At 41.0% G+C, this 25,083-nt stretch overlaps 2 protein-coding genes and 1 long non-coding RNA gene across 11 annotated transcripts in view; 2 read left to right on the top strand and 1 right to left on the bottom strand.

The window, feature by feature from the left end:
- LOC125745795 (uncharacterized) overlaps positions 1 to 6,758 on the top strand; it is a 201,294-nt gene extending 194,536 nt beyond the window's left edge. For 2 of the 4 annotated variants that reach the window (XM_049018998.1, XM_049019000.1), the window contains one exon: positions 26 to 6,570. In XM_049018998.1, the coding sequence (XP_048874955.1) occupies positions 229 to 6,117 (5,889 nt within the window). In that variant the 5' untranslated portion in view covers positions 26 to 228 and the 3' untranslated portion in view covers positions 6,118 to 6,570. The other 2 variants (XR_007398754.1, XM_049019001.1) reach the window with 2 other exon arrangements.
- Positions 1 to 13,003, bottom strand: part of LOC125745818 (uncharacterized) — a 32,455-nt gene extending 19,452 nt beyond the window's left edge. For 2 of the 5 annotated variants that reach the window (XR_007398776.1, XR_007398770.1), the window contains exons 1-3: positions 12,596 to 13,003; positions 12,241 to 12,325; positions 11,841 to 11,942 (exon numbers count right to left, since the gene is read on the bottom strand). This is a non-coding gene — a long non-coding RNA (uncharacterized LOC125745818). Of the gene's footprint in view, positions 1 to 7,522; positions 7,625 to 7,922; positions 8,008 to 8,277; positions 8,507 to 11,840; positions 11,943 to 12,240; positions 12,326 to 12,595 lie in introns of those variants that run through there. The other 3 variants (XR_007398773.1, XR_007398774.1, XR_007398772.1) reach the window with 3 other exon arrangements.
- The window catches only part of LOC125745807 (uncharacterized), a 260,830-nt gene that overhangs the window by 117,367 nt on the left and 118,380 nt on the right, over positions 1 to 25,083 (top strand). The window lies entirely within an intron of this gene.

Genomic DNA, 25,083 nt, shown 5'->3' with positions numbered 1-25,083 from the left:
ATTCTGTAATTTGTATATTTTGCAGTTTTACGTCATTCCATAAGCAACAGTAAAGGATAAACATTAACGTCTGAGTCTGTTGTCTTTTGGGAAACGTTATCTGACTGCCGAGTCAAGCAAGGCTTTTGACGCAGAGGGCAGAACAGTAAAACGAATGTCTTTAGCGATCAACTTCCGGTTTATGACTCCACGGCGGGGAGCACGTCAGCTCATGAGCGTCTGTCAACAATGTCTGATCCAAGCTCCAAGTCTGGATCACGGAAGCGGGCATCGAAGGCATCATGTTCGTCACATTACTCACGTGGCTCGGCAGCGGTAATCACGGCTGCTGTAATGGCTAGAGCAGAGGCTGAAGCAACTAAGGCGGAGATAGCTTTTGCTGGAAGAGAAAGTGAGCTAAAAATACAACAAGCGCAACTTGAGGCTTCATTAAAAGCTTTACAACTGGAGAAGAGAGCTGCTGCTATACAAGCGAAGGCAGAGGCTTTAGAAACAGCTGCAGAATTAGGAAACACAAGAAAATCCAGTTTAATGGAACTATCTACAGAGGATGCAACAGAACGCACGCAAGATTACATATTAAAACAGATAGTTGATGTTGAGGAAGCTGAGATGCCAGTCCTGGATGGCCCGTTTTATGATAACAAGGACAAAAGGGTTTCAGGAAAGCAACAATCACAGTCTACTCCATTCTATGTGCCGCAGGAAGGCCAGAGTGCTTTATATGCCACACCATCCAGTTTTCAGGCTGTTAATGTGGAGAGCATACAGAACCCTGCCTTTTCTCAGTCTATTGGTATGCCTCTTACACTCCCTAGTCGACGTAAGGCATTCCCACAGCCACCAAAGGATGTTCCTCACACATATGCTGCAGCAGGTCAAGATAGTGGAGAGAGGAGCAGAGACAGACAGGTACCACATGACTATTTTCAAACAACACCAAGTACTCACTTGTATGCAAATAATCAAATGTCTGATGTGGTCAGGTTCATTGCAAGACGTGAATTAGTGTCTACTGGCCTTACACAGTTTAACGATCAACCAGAGAACTTCAGAGCATGGAGAGCATCATTCTTGAATGTTACTAAAGACCTTGACCTTTCTCCAAGCGAAGAAATGGACTTGCTGGTAAGATGGCTGGGATGTGAGTCAGCTGAGCAGGCAAGACGCATCAGAGCTGTCCACATTAACTACCCAGCACAAGGGCTCAAACTTATCTGGAAAAGGCTTTATGAAACATACGGCTCACCGGAAATGGTAGAAAGTTCTCTCTTCAGGAAACTGGAGAATTTCCCAAAAATATCAAACAGAGACAATTGCAGATTGCGTGAGCTGGGAGATTTGCTTATGGAGATTCAAGCAGCTATGCAGGATGGGGATCTGATGGGTCTTTCTTATCTAGATACAGCACGAGGCGTAAATCCAATTATACAAAAACTGCCATTTAACTTACAAGAGAAGTGGCTGACAGTGGGATCTAAATACAAAGAGGACTATAGTGTTTCTTTTCCACCTTTCGAGTTCTTAGTAGATTTTGTATGCCAGCAAGCAAAAATGCGCAATGATCCAAGTTTCTCCCTTACAACTGTGCAGGAAGAGTCACGCAGACCAAACAAACAGTTAAATAAATCAGTTTTTCCCAGAGCTGTTGCGACACACAAAACCCAGGTCTCTTCTGAGATTTCATCAGCTGCCACTGAACCCAAAAATAAGATAAATCCTGCTAAACATTGCTTTTTGCATGAGAAGCCCCATCCTCTGTCCAGATGTAGAGGATTCCGGATGAAATCTATGGAACAGAGAAAATTGTTGCTCAAACAGCAAGGCATATGCTTCAAATGTTGCAGCTCCATTTCACACATGGCAAAGAACTGCGACGAAGTCATTAAATGTTCAGAATGTGGAAGCACTACCCACATAGCAGCGCTTCATCCAGGCCTAGCACCATGGGCGACTGTTCCAAAACACCCGGGAGTGGAGATTCAAACAATGAATGAAGACATTCCTGTGGTACCAGAGGTATCTTCAGCTTGTACAGAGGTATGTGGAAATAGTCAACTTCCACGTTCTTGCTCAAAGGTTTGTCTTGTGAAAGTCTATCCTGAAAATCATCCAGAGAAAGCGGTCAAAGCATATGTTATACTAGATGACCAAAGCAACAGGTCACTCGCAAGACCAGAATTCTTCGATTTGTTTGATATTACAGAATGTAACATAGCCTATACCCTCAAAACATGTGCAGGTACGATGGTAACTGAAGGCAGACTAGCTCAAGGCTTTCAAGTGGAATCTTTTGATGGAAGCGTAGTCTTACCCTTACCTGTGCTTCTAGAGTGCAATGAAATTCCAGACAATCGCTCGGAAATTCCCAGTCCAGAAGTGATCAGTAGGCACAGGCACTTAAGACATCTTGCAAGGTACATTCCACGGCCTGACCATCATGCTCCGATTCTTCTGCTATTAGGCAGAGACATTATCAGGGTCCACAAAGCCCATAAACAAGTAAATGGTCCACCAAATGCCCCCTTCGCCCAAAAGTTGGACTTAGGGTGGGTAATTATTGGGGATATGTGCCTTGGGAAAATTCACAAACCTAACTTTGTCCAAGCTTATCACACCAACATTCTGGAAAATGGACAGTGTACGCATTTTTATCCATGTCCTAATAATTTTAACATAAAGGAGAAATCGCAGAAGGTGTCACCTTCTGAGCCTCGGTTCAGGGAGAGCATTCAAGGTCTAAAGGAATGGGATGTATTTCAGAGAACAAAAGATGATGAGAAAGTAGCTCTATCTATCGAGGACAAACTATTTCTCCAGATTATGGACAGTGAAGTCTACCAAGATGATGAAAATTCATGGGTTGCCCCACTCCCATTCAAGCAGCCAAGACAGTATCTACCAAACAACCGTCCACAAGCTGTGGAACGTCTTAATGCGCTTAAGCGTTCTTTCAGAAAGAAGCCAGAAATGGAAAAGGACTTTGTAGCTTTTATGGAAAGTCTATTCCAAAATGATCATGCAGAGACAGCTGCTCCGGTCAGTCCTAAAGAACAGTGTTGGTATTTGCCTTCTTTTGGAGTTTACCATCCCAGAAAGCCATCCCAGATTCGAGTAGTCTTTGACTCAAGTGCTCAATATAAAGGCGTCTCATTAAATGGGGTTCTTTTGTCAGGTCCAGACCTCAATAATAGTCTCCTTGGAGTTCTCATGCGATTCCGCAAAGACCCAGTCGCTTTCATGGTAGACATAAAACAAATGTTCTACTGCTTCAAAGTTCGACCTGCAGATAGGGACTACCTCAGGTTCCTTTGGTTTCGTGAGAATAACCCAGAGAATGAACCCGCCGAATACCGTATGAAGGTACATGTATTTGGCAACAGCCCATCTCCAGCAGTGGCCATTTACTGTCTTCGACGTGCAGCTCAAGCAGGAGAAAAGGAGTTCGGACAAGATGTCAGACAGTTCGTAGAGCAAGACTTCTATATGGATGATGGACTGAAATCCTTAGCCACTCCAGAAATGGCCATCAGCTTGCTAAAACGGACACAGGACATGCTGGCCAATTCCAATTTGAAGTTGCATAAGTTGGCTTCAAACAGTAAGGAAGTCATGAGAGCGTTTCCGTCTGAGGATTATGCCAACGCATTAAAGGATCTGGATATAGGCGTCAATTCACTTCCCACGCAGCGCAGTCTTGGCCTACTTTGGAATTTGGATACGGATTGTTTCAACTTCCAAGTTCAGAATGATAAGAAACCTTGTACTAGACGTGGACTGCTTTCGGTGATAAACAGCTTGTACGATCCGTTAGGATTCGTAGCTCCTGTTACAGTTCAAGGCAAAGTACTATTGAGGGAATTGACCGGAAACTTTACTGACTGGGATTCACCCTTGCCTGTGAGCAATCAAGAGCTATGGGAGTCATGGAAAAACTCTCTGCAAGATTTGCAACATGTGCAAGTGCCAAGAAGTTATGGATCAACATCACTGTCAGATGCCAAATTCACAGAGCTCTCTGTGTTTTCTGATGCTTCAGAGAAAATAATTGCAGCAGTCGCTTACCTAAAAACAGTTGACTCAGATGGTAACTGTCATATAGGGTTCATCGCAGGCAAAGCAAGGTTAGCTCCACGACCAGAGCTCACTATACCGCGACTGGAATTATGTGCGGCAGTGTTGGCTGTGAACATAATGGAAACCATTACTGAGGAGATTGCTGTTAAGTTTGACAAGATAAACTTCTACACAGATAGTCGAGTTGTTCTTGGCTATATCTACAATGAGGAACGCAGATTTCATGTCTATGTGAGCAACCTAATACAGAGAATTCGGAGAAGCACTACTCCAGATCAGTGGCATTATGTAAGTTCAGAGCATAACCCTGCGGATATTGCAACACGGCCCATAGCACCCATGAAGTTGCAAAACACAATCTGGTTCAGTGGACCTGCATTTTTGCATCGACCAAAGACAGAGACTGTCGCTAAAGCTCCCTATGCACTTGTCGATCCTGAGCAGGATGTAGAAATTCGTACACATGTAACAGTGTTGAACACCACTGTCTCAAAACGCTTTGAACGATTTTCTGATTGGAGTCGTTTGATCAGAGCTATAGGCAAGTTGATTCACATTGCATGCTCTTACAAGCAGGACCCGAACAGCAGCACTCCAACGTGCAAGGGTTGGCACCGTTGTGAGTTGCCCCTGAGTACTGACACAATACATCAGAGCAAAGTTGTTGTTGTGAAAGCCATACAACGGGAAATGTACGCTGAAGAGTTGCAGTGTCTGAAACAGAACAAATCGCTTCCAAAAACTAGCACGCTTCAGAAACTAGACCCTTTCGTGGATGAAAGTGGTCTCTTAAGGATTGGTGGTCGTCTGCTCAATGCCGATTTAAGCTCTGGAGAAAAGAGGCCCCTCATCATACCTGGTAAGAGCCATGTAGCCTTACTCCTGATACGACACTTTCATGAGCAAACTCATCACCAAGGTCGTCACCTTACAGAGGGTGCGATAAGATCTGCCGGCTATTGGATAATAGGAGGTAAAAGACGGGTGAGCAGTCTCATCCATTCCTGTGTTGTATGTCGTAGACTCAGGCGGGGTTGTGAAACTCAAAAGATGGCAGATCTGCCCAAAGACAGACTCAGTGCAGAGCCTCCTTTCACACATGTGGGAATAGATGTGTTCGGGCCCTGGTCAGTGTCTGCTCGAAAAACAAGAGGTGGCATAGCAGAAAATAAAAGATGGGCAGTGTTATTCACGTGTCTAAGTATCAGGGCCATTCACATAGAGGTGATTGAATCTCTGAGTACTTCTAGCTTTATTAATGCCTTAAGGAGGTTCTTGGCAATCCGGGGTCCAGTGAAACAGATTCGCTCAGATAGAGGAACTAATTTCATTGGAGCTTGTAAAGATCTACAGATATCTTCTAATGTGGATGAAAAGGCAGTGGAACGTTTCCTGTCAGATCAGGGGTGCGTGTGGACATTCAACCCTCCCCATTCATCGCATATGGGTGGCGCGTGGGAAAGGATGATTGGACTCACTCGTAAGATCTTGGATTCTATGCTCCTTCAGACGACGTCCTCCAAACTCACTCATGAGGTACTTTCCACCTTTATGGCCGAAGTCACTGCCATTATAAACAACAGACCTTTGATACCTGTGTCGACTGATCCGGCGGATCCTTTCATCTTAACACCAGCAACATTACTTACCCAAAAGTCTGGTACCGACTTACTTCCTCCTGGGAATTTTGAGAAGCCTGGTCTATACAAACAACAGTGGCGTATGGTTCAAAGCCTTGCAAGTATGTTTTGGGACAGATGGCGTAAACAGTACCTCGCTACACTACAGTACAGGCGGAAGTGGCAACATCAACAACCCAACGTCTCCAAAGGATGTATAGTCCTGCTCAAAGACTCTCAGTCCAAACGGAATGACTGGCCCTTGGGTATCATAACGGAAACTTACCCTGGTCAGGATGGACGAGTCAGGAAAGTACAAGTGAGGATCATTGGGAAAGATGGTCCCAAATTGTTTCTCAGACCAATTAATGAGATGATACTACTCCTCCATGACGATCCTAAACAGGATGTTAAAAATTGAAAGGAAGAGAGAGTTTGGTATTTTTAGAATACCAGACGGGGAGTGTGCTGTTCTATTGAGATAGTCACATTTAACCTTGTATAGAGTTGCAGTTTAGTGCCACCTTCTGGACAAAGATTGGTACTACACTTAGCGTTAGTGTCCTTGTTTGATGACGTTAAAAATGTGAGTCTAGCAGTAATACCAAAGAGCACATGGTCATGGCTGTTATCGCTCCCTGATTTAAGTTGATTTGAAGGCACATTCGGTATGTATACATTGTACAATTATTATTTTACTTATGTCTACATATATATACGTTATATACATGTTAATTTACATGTTGGATATATAACTTTATTCTTTATTTAAATGATTGTATTACCTTTATGATTTAGTGAAGCAGGTCCCAGTTGTGCTTGTATGTGTACATATTATTATTTTTGTATACTTACCATTCTGTAATTTGTATATTTTGCAGTTTTACGTCATTCCATAAGCAACAGTAAAGGATAAACATTAACGTCTGAGTCTGTTGTCTTTTGGGAAACGTTATCTGACTGCCGAGTCAAGCAAGGCTTTTGACGCAGAGGGCAGAACAATCATATTTTAACATTTACAGCATTTAGCTGACACATTTATTCAGACTGAACTGCACTGCCCAATTATAACGACAATTTAATGACATAATTTGGTAACTATATCGGATAAACCAATTCTACTGTCAGAACTCATCTTCTAGGTATTTTAATACTATTATTTAAATATCTGATTTAACATCTGATGTATCACCTTTTAATCAAAAGGCTGTACTCCACAGTACAGGTCTGTCAAGTAAGCATGTGAATTCACTGAATAAACTGAAGACATGCTGAACACAAAATAGATCAGAACGTGATCTAAAATGTACTTAACCTGGAACACTGAACAGGTTCCTGCACACTAACATAAACAGAAAATTGACCTCAAGAGTGACACATATTGGTGGCCACCAAATCATGTCCTTTTCTTAGCACATCATGAGTCGAGAAAGAACATTTCTTTTATACCTGGCTTCATCACCTAAGAGACAGTTACTCAAGGTGTTAAGCAATGCCATTGCAATAACAGTCAGTCAATGATTCACAGTAGTTGCCCATGGCTTAAAATGCGTAAATTAAAGCTGTACCAAGATGTAACTGACACAATTACAATAAAATCTTAAAATCCTAACATCCTCAGACTTTTGGGCTTTTATTCGGTTAAGTGTATTGTATGGTATTGATGTGCTCCTACATACACAAAGCTAAAAATGCCCAGGAGTCCATAGTGGGAACACAATAATGTCCTTCCTCTCTGCATCATTCTGAAATGGAGATCAATATTTTACATGAAGTACTCTTACACTAGTTCTAAATAATAATCACCCAGGAAAATTTGTACTTACAGGAAGGGATTGAAGTGGCTCACAGTTGTAGGGAGGAAGCCAAGTCCGGGTGACAATGTACCTTGTCCCGGCATGGTAGTGTGCACCGCCGTATAATTTTGTCTGTAAGCAAAAATATACTAGTATAAATCAACTGAATGAAATTATATTTAAGCAATTTATTCCATACTGATAGCATGCATATGAAAAAGGTCTAAGTAAAATATTAAAAGCCTCTAAAATAAACTGAAAACCTGAGACAAACCACAGAGATCAACAAACGATGTTTATTAAAAACAATGCTTATTACTATCTACTTGTCATGTTGGTGAAATTATTAAAAGAATTTGTTATAAAGATTATCGAAAATATGTAGTAAAAATCAACAAACTCACTGCGCATGAAATCGGATGCAACATACCTTGAAAAAGCAAAGCCGCTTTTAAACGGGGATCCATGTTTACAATTTGGTTTATAAAACAATGTTCCTTTTAATGTAATGGCAACTGTAATATCAGAAAACACAATACAAAGTGTAAGGATTACTGCGCCTACGGCTTCTAACTAAATACACGTAACTGTCAGATGGTTAATAAGACTTTGCAGCAAAACGAGCAAAAATACATTTTTTTTTAAAGTAAACATTAAACGTTTTCATGGAAAGCCAGCTCTATATGACAAGTGCTAAAACAGCTCGTCAAGCAACATAACGTTAGACTCAAATATTGTGTGCACACGATATTATTTTTATATGTTTGTCGCGTCGCTTAACTTACTTCAGGTTCGAAGACTTAGTCCAGACTCTCTCTTGGTACAAACACAGTGTAGATGGCGTGTTTCCTGTGGAGCTCCATTTTACGGCGTAAAGATTAGCCCCACTTTACGTTCTTAAAGATCACGTGTTTCCTGTGGAGCTGACATATTTCCTGTGGAGTTCCACTCTACAGTCTTCTGCAGCTGGACCCTCTTGAAAACATCCGAGAATTTCCCCACTCAAAGTAAGTGTAAACAAAATGGCTGGAAAACGGCATCTGCGCCGAGGGTTCCCGAGTGGTTCCGAATCGACAATCGTCGATGTGGAATGCACGGGAAATTCAAATTTCGTCATTCTTGGGCGTTTTCCATGCGATTTTTACGAAATAAAAATTTAAAAAAAATTTGGGTCGGAGGCATTTCGGCGGGTCGGGAGGGGACGAGAACCAATTTTTTTTTTTAAGTGGCCTAAAGGAAGGGGGAGAACTCAGTACTAACCGGAGCGTGCATCGCCTGGCACTTATCGGGACTCAGTGTTGGTCTCCTGCCTGGACTGAAAGGGGCTCCCCAGTCTGTGTGTGAAGGTGGGTGATGATGGCACGTCCGATTGTGAATAGCTTTGCAGCTGCTGATGCATTTTAATCATTAGAGGGACTTGTGAAGAAGGAGGTGCCGCCTATTAATGTTGCTTGCTTATGGCGTTATGAGCCCTGAGTGTGCATCGGTCAGAATGCATCAGTCCGTCGTTCCACCAGCCTTTATTAACAAGAGCAACTTGCTTTCGTGGGGATATACGTGTGGTTCTGCAACAACCAAATTGAACTCCCGGTAAACATCACACACCGCCAAATAACAGCAATTATCTCGTTCCGGAATGATAAATTAACAGCCTTTTATATTTAAACAATATTTAAATGAGTTAGCACAATAGCTCTGCAGCCGACTTAGCATGGGCTGACTGCACTAAGAACGCAATGTTATGCCATCCTTCATAAATAAGGTATTTAAACATACTTAAAATGCAGAACTTAAATCATAAACATAATAAAGGATTACAGTTAAGGGAGCAAACGTTAACCAAATACAAACGTACGGCTCTTGGACTGAACAAGTATGGAAGATTATAAGCACAAAAATTCAAATGGCAATTCATTTTGCAATTGTCAATTCAATATTCAATCAGAGCATGCATTTCTCATTTCAATATTTAATCTGTGCATGTAATTTGAAAATATATTTTGCAATCGGCAATTCAATGTGCAAAGTGCTTATGCAATCCTTAATTAATTTCATAATGTTTTGAATAAAAAATAGAATGACAATTCACTGAATTGCATTTCGTTTTGCCATGGGCTTTTTGCCTCTTTACTCAAATGGAAATTCATTTGGCAATTGTCAATTCAATATTCAATCAGAGCACGCATTTGTCATTTCAATATTTAATCTGTGCATGTAATTTGAAAATACATTCTGCAATCGGCATTTCAATGTGCAAAGTGCTTATGAAATCCTTAATTCATTTAAAAATATTTTGAATAACAAATAGAATAACAAATCACTGAATTGCATTTCGTATTACCATGGGCTTGTTGCCTCTTTATTCAAATGGCAATGGCGTCCCCGGGAATTGCATTGCATGTTCGGGAGAAAACTCAATTTGCAATTCCCAACTGTCAGACCGCTCATCAAGGTGGACCTTCATTAACGACGTCACTTCCTTGTGCCCTCAATGGCCACCACAGGCATCTCGATGGCATGTCTCCCCAATCTGCGTGTAACCAACTGCGTGACTTGATGTAACGCATGAGCTACATTAGTTTGCACCCTTCTCGTATCAAGTCCAGTTAAGATTGTAAGTTCCTCTACCCTCTGTGACAACACAAACGACCTATCAAACGCATCTACTGCTGATACCCGATTAATTTCCATGTCATCTGCTAAGGCAGAAATATTTACTGCAAGCTCTTCTGCTGCCATTACTCATTCTAACTAAACGAACAAATCCGTTGAATGCTAACGAGGCCCTAAACAAGGAAGTGACGTCGTTAATGAAGGTCCACCTTTACTGCTAGTACAAATAAAGTATTAATTGTTAACAACTGTTAACTGTTAATGCTGCAGCAGCATGCTCTTTATAAACAGGCTTAAAAACACAGCCTGTACACAATTAGCAAAATGTGAAAGGGTCAGTCCGTGCCAAATCAACCAATGTCCAGAAAAGTTCCATGCGCATCATTCCTGATTTTGATGAAAACTTGGTATTTTGATCCTTATAGAGAACACTGAAAATTCCCCAAGTTTTATTGAAAAATTCAGATGCAGTCCAAAGTGAACCAAAAACTGATGTTTGCAAGTCCATAGCTTTGAAGTGCTTCCCGTGAGCTTAATTTTAATGCCAGATTCTGAAAGAGCAGGGAAAAGTATACCAGGAGAGCAATTTTCAGCTCTCTAGCATGCTTAGAAGCGAACATATGGTCTCTTGAAAACCCTTACAAATTACATGCGTGATTCGTGAGTGCAAAAAAGGGGCGTGGCACCCAAATTTGAAAGGGCCATAACTTTGGACTGCATCAGAATTTTTCAATAAAACTTGGGGAATTTCCAGTGTTCTCTATAAGGATCAAATTTTAAATACCAAGTTTTCATCAAAACCAGGAATGATGCCCATGGAGCCCCTGGTTGATTTGGCATGGACTGACCCGAAAGTACATTCATATGCTTAGTCTTGATCAACCTCTACAGAAGTTCTGTAATTTCTGTTTCATCATATTTTAACATTTACAGCATTTAGCTGACACATTTATTCAGACTGAACTGCACTGCCCAATTATAACGACAATTTAATGACATAATTTGGTAACTATATCGGATAAACCAATTCTACTGTCAGAACTCATCTTATAGGTATTTTAATACTATTATTTAAATATCTGATTTAACATCTGATGTATCACCTTTTAATCAAAAGGCTGTACTCCACAGTACAGGTCTGTCAAGTAAGCATGTGAATTCACTGAATAAACTGAAGACATGCTGAACACAAAATAGATCAGAACGTGATCTAAAATGTACTTAACCTGGAACACTGAACAGGTTCCTGCACACTAACATAAACAGAAAATTGACCTCAAGAGTGACATATTGGTGGCCACCAAATCATGTCCTTTTCTTAGCACATCATGAGTCGAGAAAGAACATTTCTTTTATACCTGGCTTCATCACCTAAGAGACAGTTACTCAAGGTGTTAAGCAATGCCATTGCAATAACAGTCAGTCAATGATTCACAGTAGTTGCCCATGGCTTAAAATGCGTAAATTAAAGCTGTACCAAGATGTAACTGACACAATTACAATAAAATCTTAAAATCCTAACATCCTCAGACTTTTGGGCTTTTATTCGGTTACGTGTATTGTATGGTATTGATGTGCTCCTACATACACAAAGCTAAAAATGCCCAGGAGTCCATAGTGGGAACACAATAATGTCCTTCCTCTCTGCATCATTCTGAAATGGAGATCAATATTTTACATGAAGTACTCTTACACTAGTTCTAAATAATAATCACCCAGGAAAATTTGTACTTACAGGAAGGGATTGAAGTGGCTCACAGTTGTAGGGAGGAAGCCAAGTCCGGGTGACAATGTACCTTGTCCCGGCATGGTAGTGTGCACCGCCGTATAATTTTGTCTGTAAGCAAAAATATACTAGTATAAATCAACTGAATGAAATTATATTTAAGCAATTTATTCCATACTGATAGCATGCATATGAAAAAGGTCTAAGTAAAATATTAAAAGCCTCTAAAATAAACTGAAAACCTGAGACAAACCACAGAGATCAACAAACGATGTTTATTAAAAACAATGCTTATTACTATCTACTTGTCATGTTGGTGAAATTATTAAAAGAATTTGTTATAAAGATTATCGAAAATATGTAGTAAAAATCAACAAACTCACTGCGCATGAAATCGGATGCAACATACCTTGAAAAAGCAAAGCCGCTTTTAAACGGGGATCCATGTTTACAATTTGGTTTATAAAACAATGTTCCTTTTAATGTAATGGCAACTGTAATATCAGAAAACACAATACAAAGTGTAAGGATTACTGCGCCTACGGCTTCTAACTAAATACACGTAACTGTCAGATGGTTAATAAGACTTTGCAGCAAAACGAGCAAAAATACATTTTTTTTTAAAGTAAACATTAAACGTTTTCATGGAAAGCCAGCTCTATATGACAAGTGCTAAAACAGCTCGTCAAGCAACATAACGTTAGACTCAAATATTGTGTGCACACGATATTATTTTTATATGTTTGTCGCGTCGCTTAACTTACTTCAGGTTCGAAGACTTAGTCCAGACTCTCTCTTGGTACAAACACAGTGTAGATGGCGTGTTTCCTGTGGAGCTCCATTTTACGGCGTAAAGATTAGCCCCACTTTACGTTCTTAAAGATCACGTGTTTCCTGTGGAGCTGACATATTTCCTGTGGAGTTCCACTCTACAGTCTTCTGCAGCTGGACCCTCTTGAAAACATCCGAGAATTTCCCCACTCAAAGTAAGTGTAAACAAAATGGCTGGAAAACGGCATCTGCGCCGAGGGTTCCCGAGTGGTTCCGAATCGACAATCGTCGATGTGGAATGCACGGGAAATTCAAATTTCGTCATTCTTGGGCGTTTTCCATGCGATTTTTACGAAATAAAAATTTAAAAAAAATTCGGGTCGGAGGCATTTCGGCGGGTCGGGAGGGGACGAGAACCAATTTTTTTTTTTAAGTGGCCTAAAGGAAGGGGGAGAACTCAGTACTAACCGGAGCGTGCATCGCCTGGCACTTATCGGGACTCAGTGTTGGTCTCCTGCCTGGACTGAAAGGGGCTCCCCAGTCTGTGTGTGAAGGTGGGTGATGATGGCACGTCCGATTGTGAATAGCTTTGCAGCTGCTGATGCATTTTAATCATTAGAGGGACTTGTGAAGAAGGAGGTGCCGCCTATTAATGTTGCTTGCTTATGGCGTTATGAGCCCTGAGTGTGCATCGGTCAGAATGCATCAGTCCGTCGTTCCACCAGCCTTTATTAACAAGAGCAACTTGCTTTCGTGGGGATATACGTGTGGTTCTGCAACAACCAAATTGAACTCCCGGTAAACATCACACACCGCCAAATAACAGCAATTATCTCGTTCCGGAATGATAAATTAACAGCCTTTTATATTTAAACAATATTTAAATGAGTTAGCACAATAGCTCTGCAGCCGACTTAGCATGGGCTGACTGCACTAAGAACGCAATGTTATGCCATCCTTCATAAATAAGGTATTTAAACATACTTGAAATGCAGAACTTAAATCATAAACATAAATATAACTGCAAGCAGTGATAAGCGGTTCCAAAGCTAATGGAAAGAATAAGTGGGTAGAAATGGAGTACATGGAATAAAATGAAAAGTTCAATAATAATAGGACATAAAATAGAGACCGTAACTGCTGGGCAATGCATTTAAATAGTCAGAAAGTAGGAAATACTACTACGATAGCATGAGAAGCTAATGGACAGAATAAGTGGGTAGACATGGAGTACACAGCATAAAATGAAAAGTTCAATGGCATAAAATGAAAAGTTCAATAATAATAGGACATGAAATAGAGACTGTAATTGCTGGCCAATGCAATTAAATAGTCAGAAAGTAGGAAACAGTACTACAATAGCATGAGATCTGACATGTTGATGTTACAGTAGAAATGTTTAGTTAGGATAAGAAAAAGGGTGGATGAGAAACAGGAGGAAAATGTAATTGCATCTGCTTAGGAGAAATATCACCAATGTAGATCTGTCTGGTGAAGTGCCTGAGCTTGACTGAATATATGGTTTGGGATGATGGCATATGAACAGTGGCTGTAGCGCCCCTGTTTGACTGATCGGCACCAAAGTTGGTGGGTCTCTGTGGGAGGCCGTGCTACATTAGTGGGTAAAATTTGGTGAGAATCGGATGAAGAGTGCCTGAGATTTAGCTGTTTGATTGAAATAGGAATTGAAATGGTTTGGCCAGCAGGTGGAGCCTGCGCTCCATGGATAAATTCTATTCAATATGTTTAGGCCTTCTCAGCCAAGTTTGCTCTTAGACACATATGAACAGTCGCCATAGCGCCCCCGTTTGACCGATCGACATCAAAGTTGGAGGGTCTGTCTGTGGGCCAGTGCTACATTAGTGGGTGAAATTTTGTGAGGATTGGATGAAGCAAGCCTGAGATTTAGCTGTTTGACCTAAGGTGGATCTTAGGAGTATACAGATAGTGGCCATAGCACCCCCGTTTGACCGATCGGCATCAAAGTTTGAGGGTATGTCTGTAGACCAGTGCTACATAAGTGGATCAAATTTCGTGAGGATTGGATGAAGCTTGCCTGAGATTTAGCTGTTTGATTGAAATCGGCTTATAAACGATGCAGGTTGGGTGTGGCTGGTGGCCATATTATACAGAAAGGTCAGGTATTTTTTAATAATCATCCCTGACGGCAGTGTCTTGATTGACTTGACACCAGAATCACTTACATGGGGTGTAGATTGTTAAAGTTATAGGAATATTTCATTTAATCCGTTTTTAAATATCACAAGGGAATGCAGATGACTGTTATTATGCAATACATATATCTTGATTTGGCATGACTCACAGAACTTGCAGTACAAAGGATTTTTACCAGTAATATGAGACTTGAACAGAAATGAGATAAATGTCACTTTCACTGGTTTTGCAGGTTTAGAGACACATATTGCATTGCTGTAGCGCCCCCGTTTGACCAATCGGCACCAAATTTGGAGGGCCCTTACCCACTACCGTCCTTGATGACATATTCAAGTTTGGTCGTGATTGGCTGAGGCAGGCCTGAGATACAGCTGTCTGATTGAAGTGGGCGTGGCACCTGTATGGTCTGGATGTGGCTGGTCGCCGTACCTTATAGAAAGTTTAGGATTTTTTGAATAATTGTATACCAGGACTGTCTCCTGATTTGAATGATATCAGATTTACATAGGTTGGTTGAAAATCCAAGGAGGTTAACGAAATGTCATGTTTTTAGACTCCTATAAAATACGCAAAAGCGGAAAGAGATAGGATGAAGTTCTACATGGATTTGAATTTGGCATGGGCCAATGCATTAGATAAGTAACAAATCTCAATTTTATCATTAACAGTTCAATAGAAATAAGCAGAAATGCAAATCCTGTCGCTGTAGCGCCCCCATGTGGACAATTGGTGTGGCCTTCGCAGGGATTGCTAGTGGTTAGGAGACAAATGTACAAGCCTATTTTTGTTCAGATCAGCTGTTGTTAAGCCTGTCAAAGGCCTGTCAGAATGCTGCTTGATTTTGATTGGCTGATGGTGGCTAGGGTTTTATGATTAATGACTGCCCTGATAGATACCTGACCTCAGGCTTCAGAGTAGTACATGTATGCCAAATTTCATTTGGATCGGTAAAGGCAGTCAGGAGATATTGGCAGTTTTTAGTTGTAGCGCCCCCTATTGACGAAATGCGGCCCGCCTTCAACAGTGTCCCCAGAATGGGGTACGGGGATAGGATTTAAAATTTGGTGAAGGTAGGCTAGGGTATGGCCAAGTTATAACAGTCAGACCAATACTAGCTAAATTTAGGTAGTCTTTGGGCGTGGCTAGTGGCTGTATCATACACAAATGTCAGGGTTATTTGAATGATTATGGATCAGCTCACAGACCTGATCAGTTTGATACCTCATTTGTCTGATTCCGTCAGACGGTGTAGGAATTACAAGCAAAAGTAGGTTTTGCAAATTATGCAAATTAGCAAAAAATCTAAGTAGGCGGAGCTTAATAGTCCAAATGGCAAGTTGGTAGGGCAAGGATGTCTCTATCAGTAGAAATATGAATTTCAATTATAGGACTAACAGGACAGGAGATATCAATCAAAACGCGTTAGGGGGCGCCACGGCGCCCCCATCTGGCCGACATGGTTGGGTCGGATGATCTGAGTAGCGGGGAGGAATTGACATCATCCTACCAAGTTTCATAATTCTAGCACTTACGGTTTAGGCTGTACATTCAGTTTTAGGGCAGAAAAATAATAATAAATATAACTGCAAGCAGTGATAAGCGGTTCCAAAGCTAATGGAAAGAATAAGTGGGTAGAAATGGAGTACATGGAATAAAATGAAAAGTTCAATAATAATAGGACATAAAATAGAGACCGTAACTGCTGGGCAATGCATTTAAATAGTCAGAAAGTAGGAAATACTACTACGATAGCATGAGAAGCTAATGGACAGAATAAGTGGGTAGACATGGAGTACACAGCATAAAATGAAAAGTTCAATGGCATAAAATGAAAAGTTCAATAATAATAGGACATGAAATAGAGACTGTAATTGCTGGCCAATGCATTTAAATAGTCAGAAAGTAGGAAACAGTACTACAATAGCATGAGATCTGACATGTTGATGTTACAGTAGAAACGTTTAGTTAGGATAAGAAAAAGGGTGGATGAGAAACAGGAGGGAAATGTAATTGCACCTGCTTAGGAGAAATATCACCAATGTAGATCTGTCTGGTGAAGTGCCTGAGCTTGACTGAATATATGGTTTGGGATGATGGCATATGAACAGTGGCTGTAGCGCCCCTGTTTGACTGATCGGCACCAAAGTTGGTGGGTCTCTCTGGGAGGCCGTGCTACATTAGTGGGTAAAATTTGGTGAGAATCGGATGAAGAATGCCTGAGATTTAGCTGTTTGATTGAAATAGGAATTGAAATGGTTTGGCCAGCAGGTGGAGCCTGCGCTCCATGGATAAATTCTATTCAATATTTTTAGGCCTTCTCAGCCAAGTTTGCTCTTAGACACATATGAACAGTCGCCATAGCGCCCCCGTTTGACCGATCGACATCAAAGTTGGAGGGTCTGTCTGTGGGCCAGTGCTACATTAGTGGGTGAAATTTTGTGAGGATTGGATGAAGCAAGCCTGAGATTTAGCTGTTTGACCTAAGGTGGATCTTAGGAGTATACAGATAGTGGCCATAGCACCCCCGTTTGACCGATCGGCATCAAAGTTTGAGGGTATGTCTGTAGACCAGTGCTACATAAGTGGATCAAATTTCGTGAGGATTGGATGAAGCATGCCTGAGATTTAGCTGTTTGATTGAAATCGGCTTATAAATGATGCAGGTTGGGTGTGGCTGGTGGCCATATTATACAGAAAGGTCAGGTATTTTTTAATAATCATCCCTGACGGCAGTGTCTTGATTGACTTGACACCAGAATCACTTACATGGGGTGTAGATTGTTAAAGTTATAGGAATATTTCATTTAATCCGTTTTTAAATATCACAAGGGAATGCAGATGACTGTTATTATGCAATACATATATCTTGATTTGGCATGACTCACAGAACTTGCAGTACAAAGGATTTTTACCAGTAATATGAGACTTGAACAGAAATGAGATAAATGTCACTTTCACTGGTTTTGCAGGTTTAGAGACACATATTGCATTGCTGTAGCGCCCCCGTTTGACCGATCGGCAAGAAATTTGGAGGGCCCTTACCCACTACCGTCCTTGATGACATATTCAAGTTTGGTAGTGATTGGCTGAGGAAGGCCTGAGATACAGCTGTCTGATTGAAGTGGGCGTGGCACCTGTATGGTCTGGATGTGGCTGGTCGCCGTACCTTATAGAAAGTTTAGGATTTTTTTAATAATTGTATACCAGGACTGTCTCCTGATTTGAATAATACTAGATATACATAGGTTGGATGAAAATCCAAGGAGGTTAACGAAATGTCATGTTTTTAGACTCCTATAAAATACGCAAAAGCGGAAAGAGATAGGATGAAGTTCTACATGGATTTGAATTTGGCATGGGCCAGTGCATTAGATAAGTAACAAATCTCAATTTTATCATTAACAGTTCAATAGAAATAAGCAGAAATGCAAATCCTGTCGCTGTAGCGCCCCCATGTGGACAATTGGGGTGGCCTTCGCAGGGGTTGCTAGGGGTTATGAGACAAATGTACAAGCCTATTTTTGTTCAGATCAGCTGTTGTTAAGCCTGTCAAAGGCCTGTCAGAATGCTGCTTGATTTTGATTGGCTGATGGTGGCTAGGGTTTTATGACTAATGACTGCCCTGATAGATTCCTGACCTCAGGCTTCAGAGTAGTACATGTATGCCAAATTTCATTTGGATCGGTCAAGGAAGTCAGGAGATATTGGCAGTTTTTAGTTGTAGCGCCCCCTATTGACGAAATGCGGCCCGCCTTCAACAGTGTCCCCAGAATTTGGTACAGAGATAGGATTTCAAATTTGGTGAAGGTAGGCTAAGGTATGGCCAAGTTATAACAGTCAGACCAATACTGGCTAAATTTACGTAGACTTTGGGCGTGGCTAGTGGCCGTATGATAGACCAATATCAGGATTATTTGAATTATTATTCATCAGCTCAGAGACCTGATCAGTTTGATACCTCATTTGTCTGATTCCGTCAGACGGTGTAGGAATTACAAGCAAAAGTAGGTTTTGCAAATTATGCAAATTAGCAAAAAATCTAAGTAGGCGGAGCTTAATAGTCCAAATGGCAAGTTGGTAGGGCAAGGATGTCTCTATCAGTAGAAATATGAATTTCAATTATAGGACTAACAGGACAGGAGATATCAATCAAAACGCGTTAGGGGGCGCCACGGCGCCCCCATCTGGCCGACATGGTTGGGTCGGATGATCTGAGTAGCGGGGAGGAATTGACATCATCCTACCAAGTTTCATAATTCTAGCACTTACGGTTTAGGCTGTACATTCAGTTTTAGGGCAGAAAAATAATAATAATAATCCTAAGAAAAACAATAAGGTTCCATTGCACTTCGTGCTTTGGAACCTTAATAAATATAACTGCAAGCAGTGATAAATGGTTCCAAAGCTAATGGAAAGAATAGGTGGGTAGACATGGAGTACACAGCATAAAATGAAAAGTTCAATAATAATGGGACATGAAATAGAGACTGTAATTGCTGGCCAATGCATTTAAATAGTCAGAAAGTAGGAAATACTACTACAATAGCATGAGAAGCTAATGGACAGAATAGGCTGATCATTTAGACAGAAGAAAGGCTGAAAGTATTCAATGGCATTTTATAAATGGAGCAAGGGCTCCACCTGCTAGATAATTTATTACAAAATTGCAATTGCTGCAGTTTACACAGCCTAAAGTATAATTGAAGGCTGATAAATTTGTAAAAGTCAGATGGCAGGACAGTAAAAGGAAATTGAAAATATGGACTCAGATGAAGGAGTGGGTGATTAATCTTTGAATGTTTCATGGAAAATAAGGATATTTCAGCTGAATTAACTAAGGTGGGTCTTAGACATATATGAACAGTGGCTGTAGCGCCCCCGTTTGACTGATCGGCACCAAAGTTGGTTGGTCTCTCTGGGAGGCCGTGCTACATTAGTGGGTAAAATTTGGTGAGAATCGGATGAAGCATGCCTGAGATTTAGCTGTTTGATTGAAATAGGAATTGAAATGGTTTGGCCAGCAGGTGGAGCCTGCGCTCCATGGATAAATTCTATTCAATATTTTTAGGCCTTCTCAGCCAAGTTTGCTCTTAGACACATATGAACAGTCGCCATAGCGCCCCCGTTTGACCGATCGACATCAAAGTTGGAGGGTCTGTCTGTGGGCCAGTGCTACATTAGTGGGTGAAATTTTGTGAGGATTGGATGAAGCAAGCCTGAGATTTAGCTGTTTGACCTAAGGTGGATCTTAGGAGTATACAGATAGTGGCCATAGCACCCCCGTTTGACCGATCGGCATCAAAGTTTGAGGGTATGTCTGTAGACCAGTGCTACATAAGTGGATCAAATTTCGTGAGGATTGGATGAAGCACGCCTGAGATTTAGCTGTTTGATTGAAATGGGCTTATAAATGATGCAGTTTGGGTGTGGCTGGTGGCCATATTATACAGAAAGGTCAGGTATTTTTTAATAATCATCCCTGACGGCAGTGTCTTGATTGACTTGACACCAGAATCACTTACATGGGGTGTAGATTGTTAAAGTTATAGGAATATTTCATTTAATCCGTTTTAAATATCACAAGGGAATGCAGATGACTGTTATTGTGCAATACATATATCTTGATTTGGCATGACTCACAGAACTTGCAGTACAAAGGATTTTTACCAGTAATATGAGACTTGAACAGAAATGAGATAAATGTCACTTTCACTGGTTTTGCAGGTTTAGAGACACATATTGCATTGCTGTAGCGCCCCCGTTTGACCAATTGGCACCAAATTTGGAGGGCCCTTACCCACTACCGTCCTTGATGACATATTCAAGTTTGGTAGTGATTGGCTGTGGCAGGCCTGAGATACAGCTGTCTGATTGAAGTGGGCGTGGCACCTGTATGGTCTGGATGTGGCTGGTCGCCGTACCTTATAGAAAGTTTAGGATTTTTTTAATAATTGTATACCAGGACTGTCTCCTGATTTGAATAATACTAGATATACATAGGTTGGTTGAAAATCCAAGGAGTTTAACGAAATGTCATGTTTTTAGACTCCTATAAAATACGCAAAAGCGGAAAGAGATAGGATGAAGTTCTACATGGATTTGAATTTGGCATGGGCCAGTGCATTAGATAAGTAACAAATCTCAATTTTATCATTAACAGTTCAATAGAAATAAGCAGAAATGCAAATCCTGTCGCTGTAGCGCCCCCATGTGGACAATTGGTGTGGCCTTCGCAGGGATTGCTAGTGGTTAGGAGACAAATGTACAAGCCTATTTTTGTTCAGATCAGCTGTTGTTAAGCCTGTCAAAGGCCTGTCAGAATGCTGCTTGATTTTGATTGGCTGATGGTGGCTAGGGTTTTATGATTAATGACTGCCCTGATAGATACCTGACCTCAGGCTTCAGAGTAGTACATGTATGCCAAATTTCATTTGGATCGGTCAAGGAAGTCAGGAGATATTGGCAGTTTTTAGTTGTAGCGCCCCCTATTGACGAAATGCGGCCCGCCTTCAACAGTGTCCCCAGAATGGGGTACGGGGATAGGATTTAAAATTTGGTGAAGGTAGGCTAAGGTATGGCCAAGTTATAACAGTCAGACCAATACTGGCTAAATTTACGTAGACTTTGGGCGTGGCTAGTGGCCGTATGATAGACCAATATCAGGGTTATTTGAATTATTATTCATCAGCTCAGAGACCTGATCGGTTTTATACCTCATTTGTCTGATTCTGTCAGACGGTGTAGGAATTACAAGCAAAAGTAGGTTTTGCAAATTATGCAAATTAGCAAAAAATCTAAGTAGGCGGAGCTTAATAGTCCAAATGGCAAGTTGGTAGGGCAAGGATGTCTCTATCAGTAGAAATATGAATTTCAATTATAGGACTAACAGGACAGGAGATATCAATCAAAACGCGTTAGGGGGCGCCACGGCGCCCCCATCTGGCCGACATGGTTGGGTCGGATGATCTGAGTAGCGGGGAGGAATTGACATCATCCTACCAAGTTTCATAATTCTAGCACTTACGGTTTAGGCTGTACATTCAGTTTTAGGGCAGAAAAATAATAATAAATATAACTGCAAGCAGTGATAAGTGGTTCCAAAGCTAATGGAAAGAATAAGTGGGTAGAAATGGAGTACATGGAATAAAATGAAAAGTTCAATAATAATAGGACATAAAATAGAGACCGTAACTGCTGGGCAATGCATTTAAATAGTCAGAAAGTAGGAAATACTACTACGATAGCATGAGAAGCTAATGGACAGAATAAGTGGGTAGACATGGAGTACATAGCATAAAATGAAAAGTTCAATGGCATAAAATGAAAAGTTCAATAATAATAGGACATGAAATAGAGACTGTAATTGCTGGCCAATGCATTTAAATAGTCAGAAAGTAGGAAACAGTACTACAATAGCATGAGATCTGACATGTTGATGTTACAGTAGAAACGTTTAGTTAGGATAAGAAAAAGGGTGGATGAGAATCAGGAGGAAAATGTAATTGCACCTGCTTAGGAGAAATATCACCAATGTAGATCTGTCTGGTGAAGTGCCTGAGCTTGACTGAATATATGGTTTGGGATGATGGCATATGAACAGTGGCTGTAGCGCCCCTGTTTGACTGATCGGCACCAAAGTTGGTGGGTCTCTCTGGGAGGCCGTGCTACATTAGTGGGTAAAATTTGGTGAGAATCGGATGAAGAATGCCTGAGATTTAGCTGTTTGATTGAAATAGGAATTGAAATGGTTTGGCCAGCAGGTGGAGCCTGCGCTCCATGGATAAATTCTATTCAATACTTTTAGGCCTTCTCAGCCAAGTTTGCTCTTAGACACATATGAACAGTCGCCATAGCGCCCCCGTTTGACCGATCGACATCAAAGTTGGAGGGTCTGTCTGTGGGCCAGTGCTACATTAGTGGGTGAAATTTTGTGAGGATTGGATGAAGCAAGCCTGAGATTTAGCTGTTTGACCTAAGGTGGATCTTAGGAGTATACAGATAGTGGCCATAGCACCCCCGTTTGACCGATCGGCATCAAAGTTTGAGTGTATGTCTGTAGACCAGTGCTACATAAGTGGATCAAATTTCGTGAGGATTGGATGAACCATGCCTGAGATTTAGCTGTTTGATTGAAATCGGCTTATAAATGATGCAGGTTGGGTGTGGCTGGTGGCCATATTATACAGAAAGGTCAGGTATTTTTTAATAATCATCCCTGACGGCAGTGTCTTGATTGACTTGACACCAGAATCACTTACATGGGGTGTAGATTGTTAAAGTTATAGGAATATTTCATTTAATCCGTTTTTAAATATCACAAGGGAATGCAGATGACTGTTATTGTGCAATACATATATCTTGATTTGGCATGACTCACAGAACTTGCAGTACAAAGGATTTTTACCAGTAATATGAGACTTGAACAGAAATGAGATAAATGTCACTTTCACTGGTTTTGCAGGTTTAGAGACACATATTGCATTGCTGTAGCGCCCCCATTTGACCAATCGGCACCAAATTTGGAGGGCCCTTACCCACTACCGTCCTTGATGACATATTCAAGTTTGGTAGTGATTGGCTGAGGCAGGCCTGAGATACAGCTGTCTGATTGAAGTGGGCGTGGCACCTGTATGGTCTGGATGTGGCTGGTCGCCGTACCTTATAGAAAGTTTAGGATTTTTTGAATAATTGTATACCAGGACTGTCTCCTGATTTGAATAATACTAGATATACATAGGTTGGTTGAAAATCCAAGGAGGTTAACGAAATGTCATGTTTTTAGACTCCTATAAAATACGCAAAAGCGGAACGAGATAGGATGAAGTTCTACATGGATTTGAATTTGGCATGGGCCAGTGCATTAGATAAGTAACAAATCTCAATTTTATCATTAACAGTTCAATAGAAATAAGCAGAAATGCAAATCCTGTCGCTGTAGCGCCCCCATGTGGACAATTGGGGTGGCCTTCGCAGGGGTTGCTAGGGGTTAGGAGACAAATGTACAAGCCTATTTTTGTTCAGATCAGCTGTTGTTAAGCCTGTCAAAGGCCTGTCAGAATGCTGCTTGATTTTGATTGGCTGATGGTGGCTAGGGTTTTATGACTAATGACTGCCCTGATAGATTCCTGACCTCAGGCTTCAGAGTAGTACATGTATGCCAAATTTCATTTGGATCGGTCAAGGAAGTCAGGAGATATTGGCAGTTTTTAGTTGTAGCGCCCCCTATTGACGAAATGCGGCCCGCCTTCAACAGTGTCCCCAGAATTTGGTACAGAGATAGGATTTCAAATTTGGTGAAGGTAGGCTAAGGTATGGCCAAGTTATAACAGTCAGACAAATACTGGCTAAATTTACGTAGACTTTGGGCGTGGCTAGTGGCCGTATGATAGACCAATATCAGGATTATTTGAATTAGTATTCATCAGCTCAGAGACCTGATCAGTTTGATACCTCATTTGTCTGATTCCGTCAGACGGTGTAGGAATTACAAGCAAAAGTAGGTTTTGCAAATTATGCAAATTAGCAAAAAATCTAAGTAGGCGGAGCTTAATAGTCCAAATGGCAAGTTGGTAGGGCAAGGATGTCTCTATCAGTAGAAATATGAATTTCAATTATAGGACTAACAGGACAGGAGATATCAATCAAAACGCGTTAGGGGGCGCCACGGCGCCCCCATCTGGCCGACATGGTTGGGTCGGATTATCTGAGTAGCGGGGAGGAATTGACATCATCCTACCAAGTTTCATAATTCTAGCACTTACGGTTTAGGCTGTACATTCAGTTTTAGGGCAGAAAAATAATAATAATAAATATAACTGCAAGCAGTGATAAGTGGTTCCAAAGCTAATGGAAAGAATAAGTGGGTAGAAATGGAGTACATGGAATAAAATGAAAAGTTCAATAATAATAGGACATAAAATAGAGACCGTAACTGCTGGGCAATGCATTTAAATAGTCAGAAAGTAGGAAATACTACTACGATAGCATGAGAAGCTAATGGACAGAATAAGTGGGTAGACATGGAGTACATAGCATAAAATGAAAAGTTCAATGGCATAAAATGAAAAGTTCAATAATAATAGGACATGAAATAGAGACTGTAATTGCTGGCCAATGCATTTAAATAGTCAGAAAGTAGGAAACAGTACTACAATAGCATGAGATCTGACATGTTGATGTTACAGTAGAAACGTTTAGTTAGGATAAGAAAAAGGGTGGATGAGAATCAGGAGGAAAATGTAATTGCACCTGCTTAGGAGAAATATCACCAATGTAGATCTGTCTGGTGAAGTGCCTGAGCTTGACT

This window comes from Brienomyrus brachyistius, chromosome 7 (genome assembly GCF_023856365.1).
Source record: "Brienomyrus brachyistius isolate T26 chromosome 7, BBRACH_0.4, whole genome shotgun sequence".
In the NCBI taxonomy this organism is placed as follows: Eukaryota; Metazoa; Chordata; class Actinopteri; order Osteoglossiformes; family Mormyridae; genus Brienomyrus; species Brienomyrus brachyistius.
The sequence above is the reverse complement of the archived record's forward strand: the minus strand, read 5'-3'. Positions and strand labels throughout refer to the sequence as shown.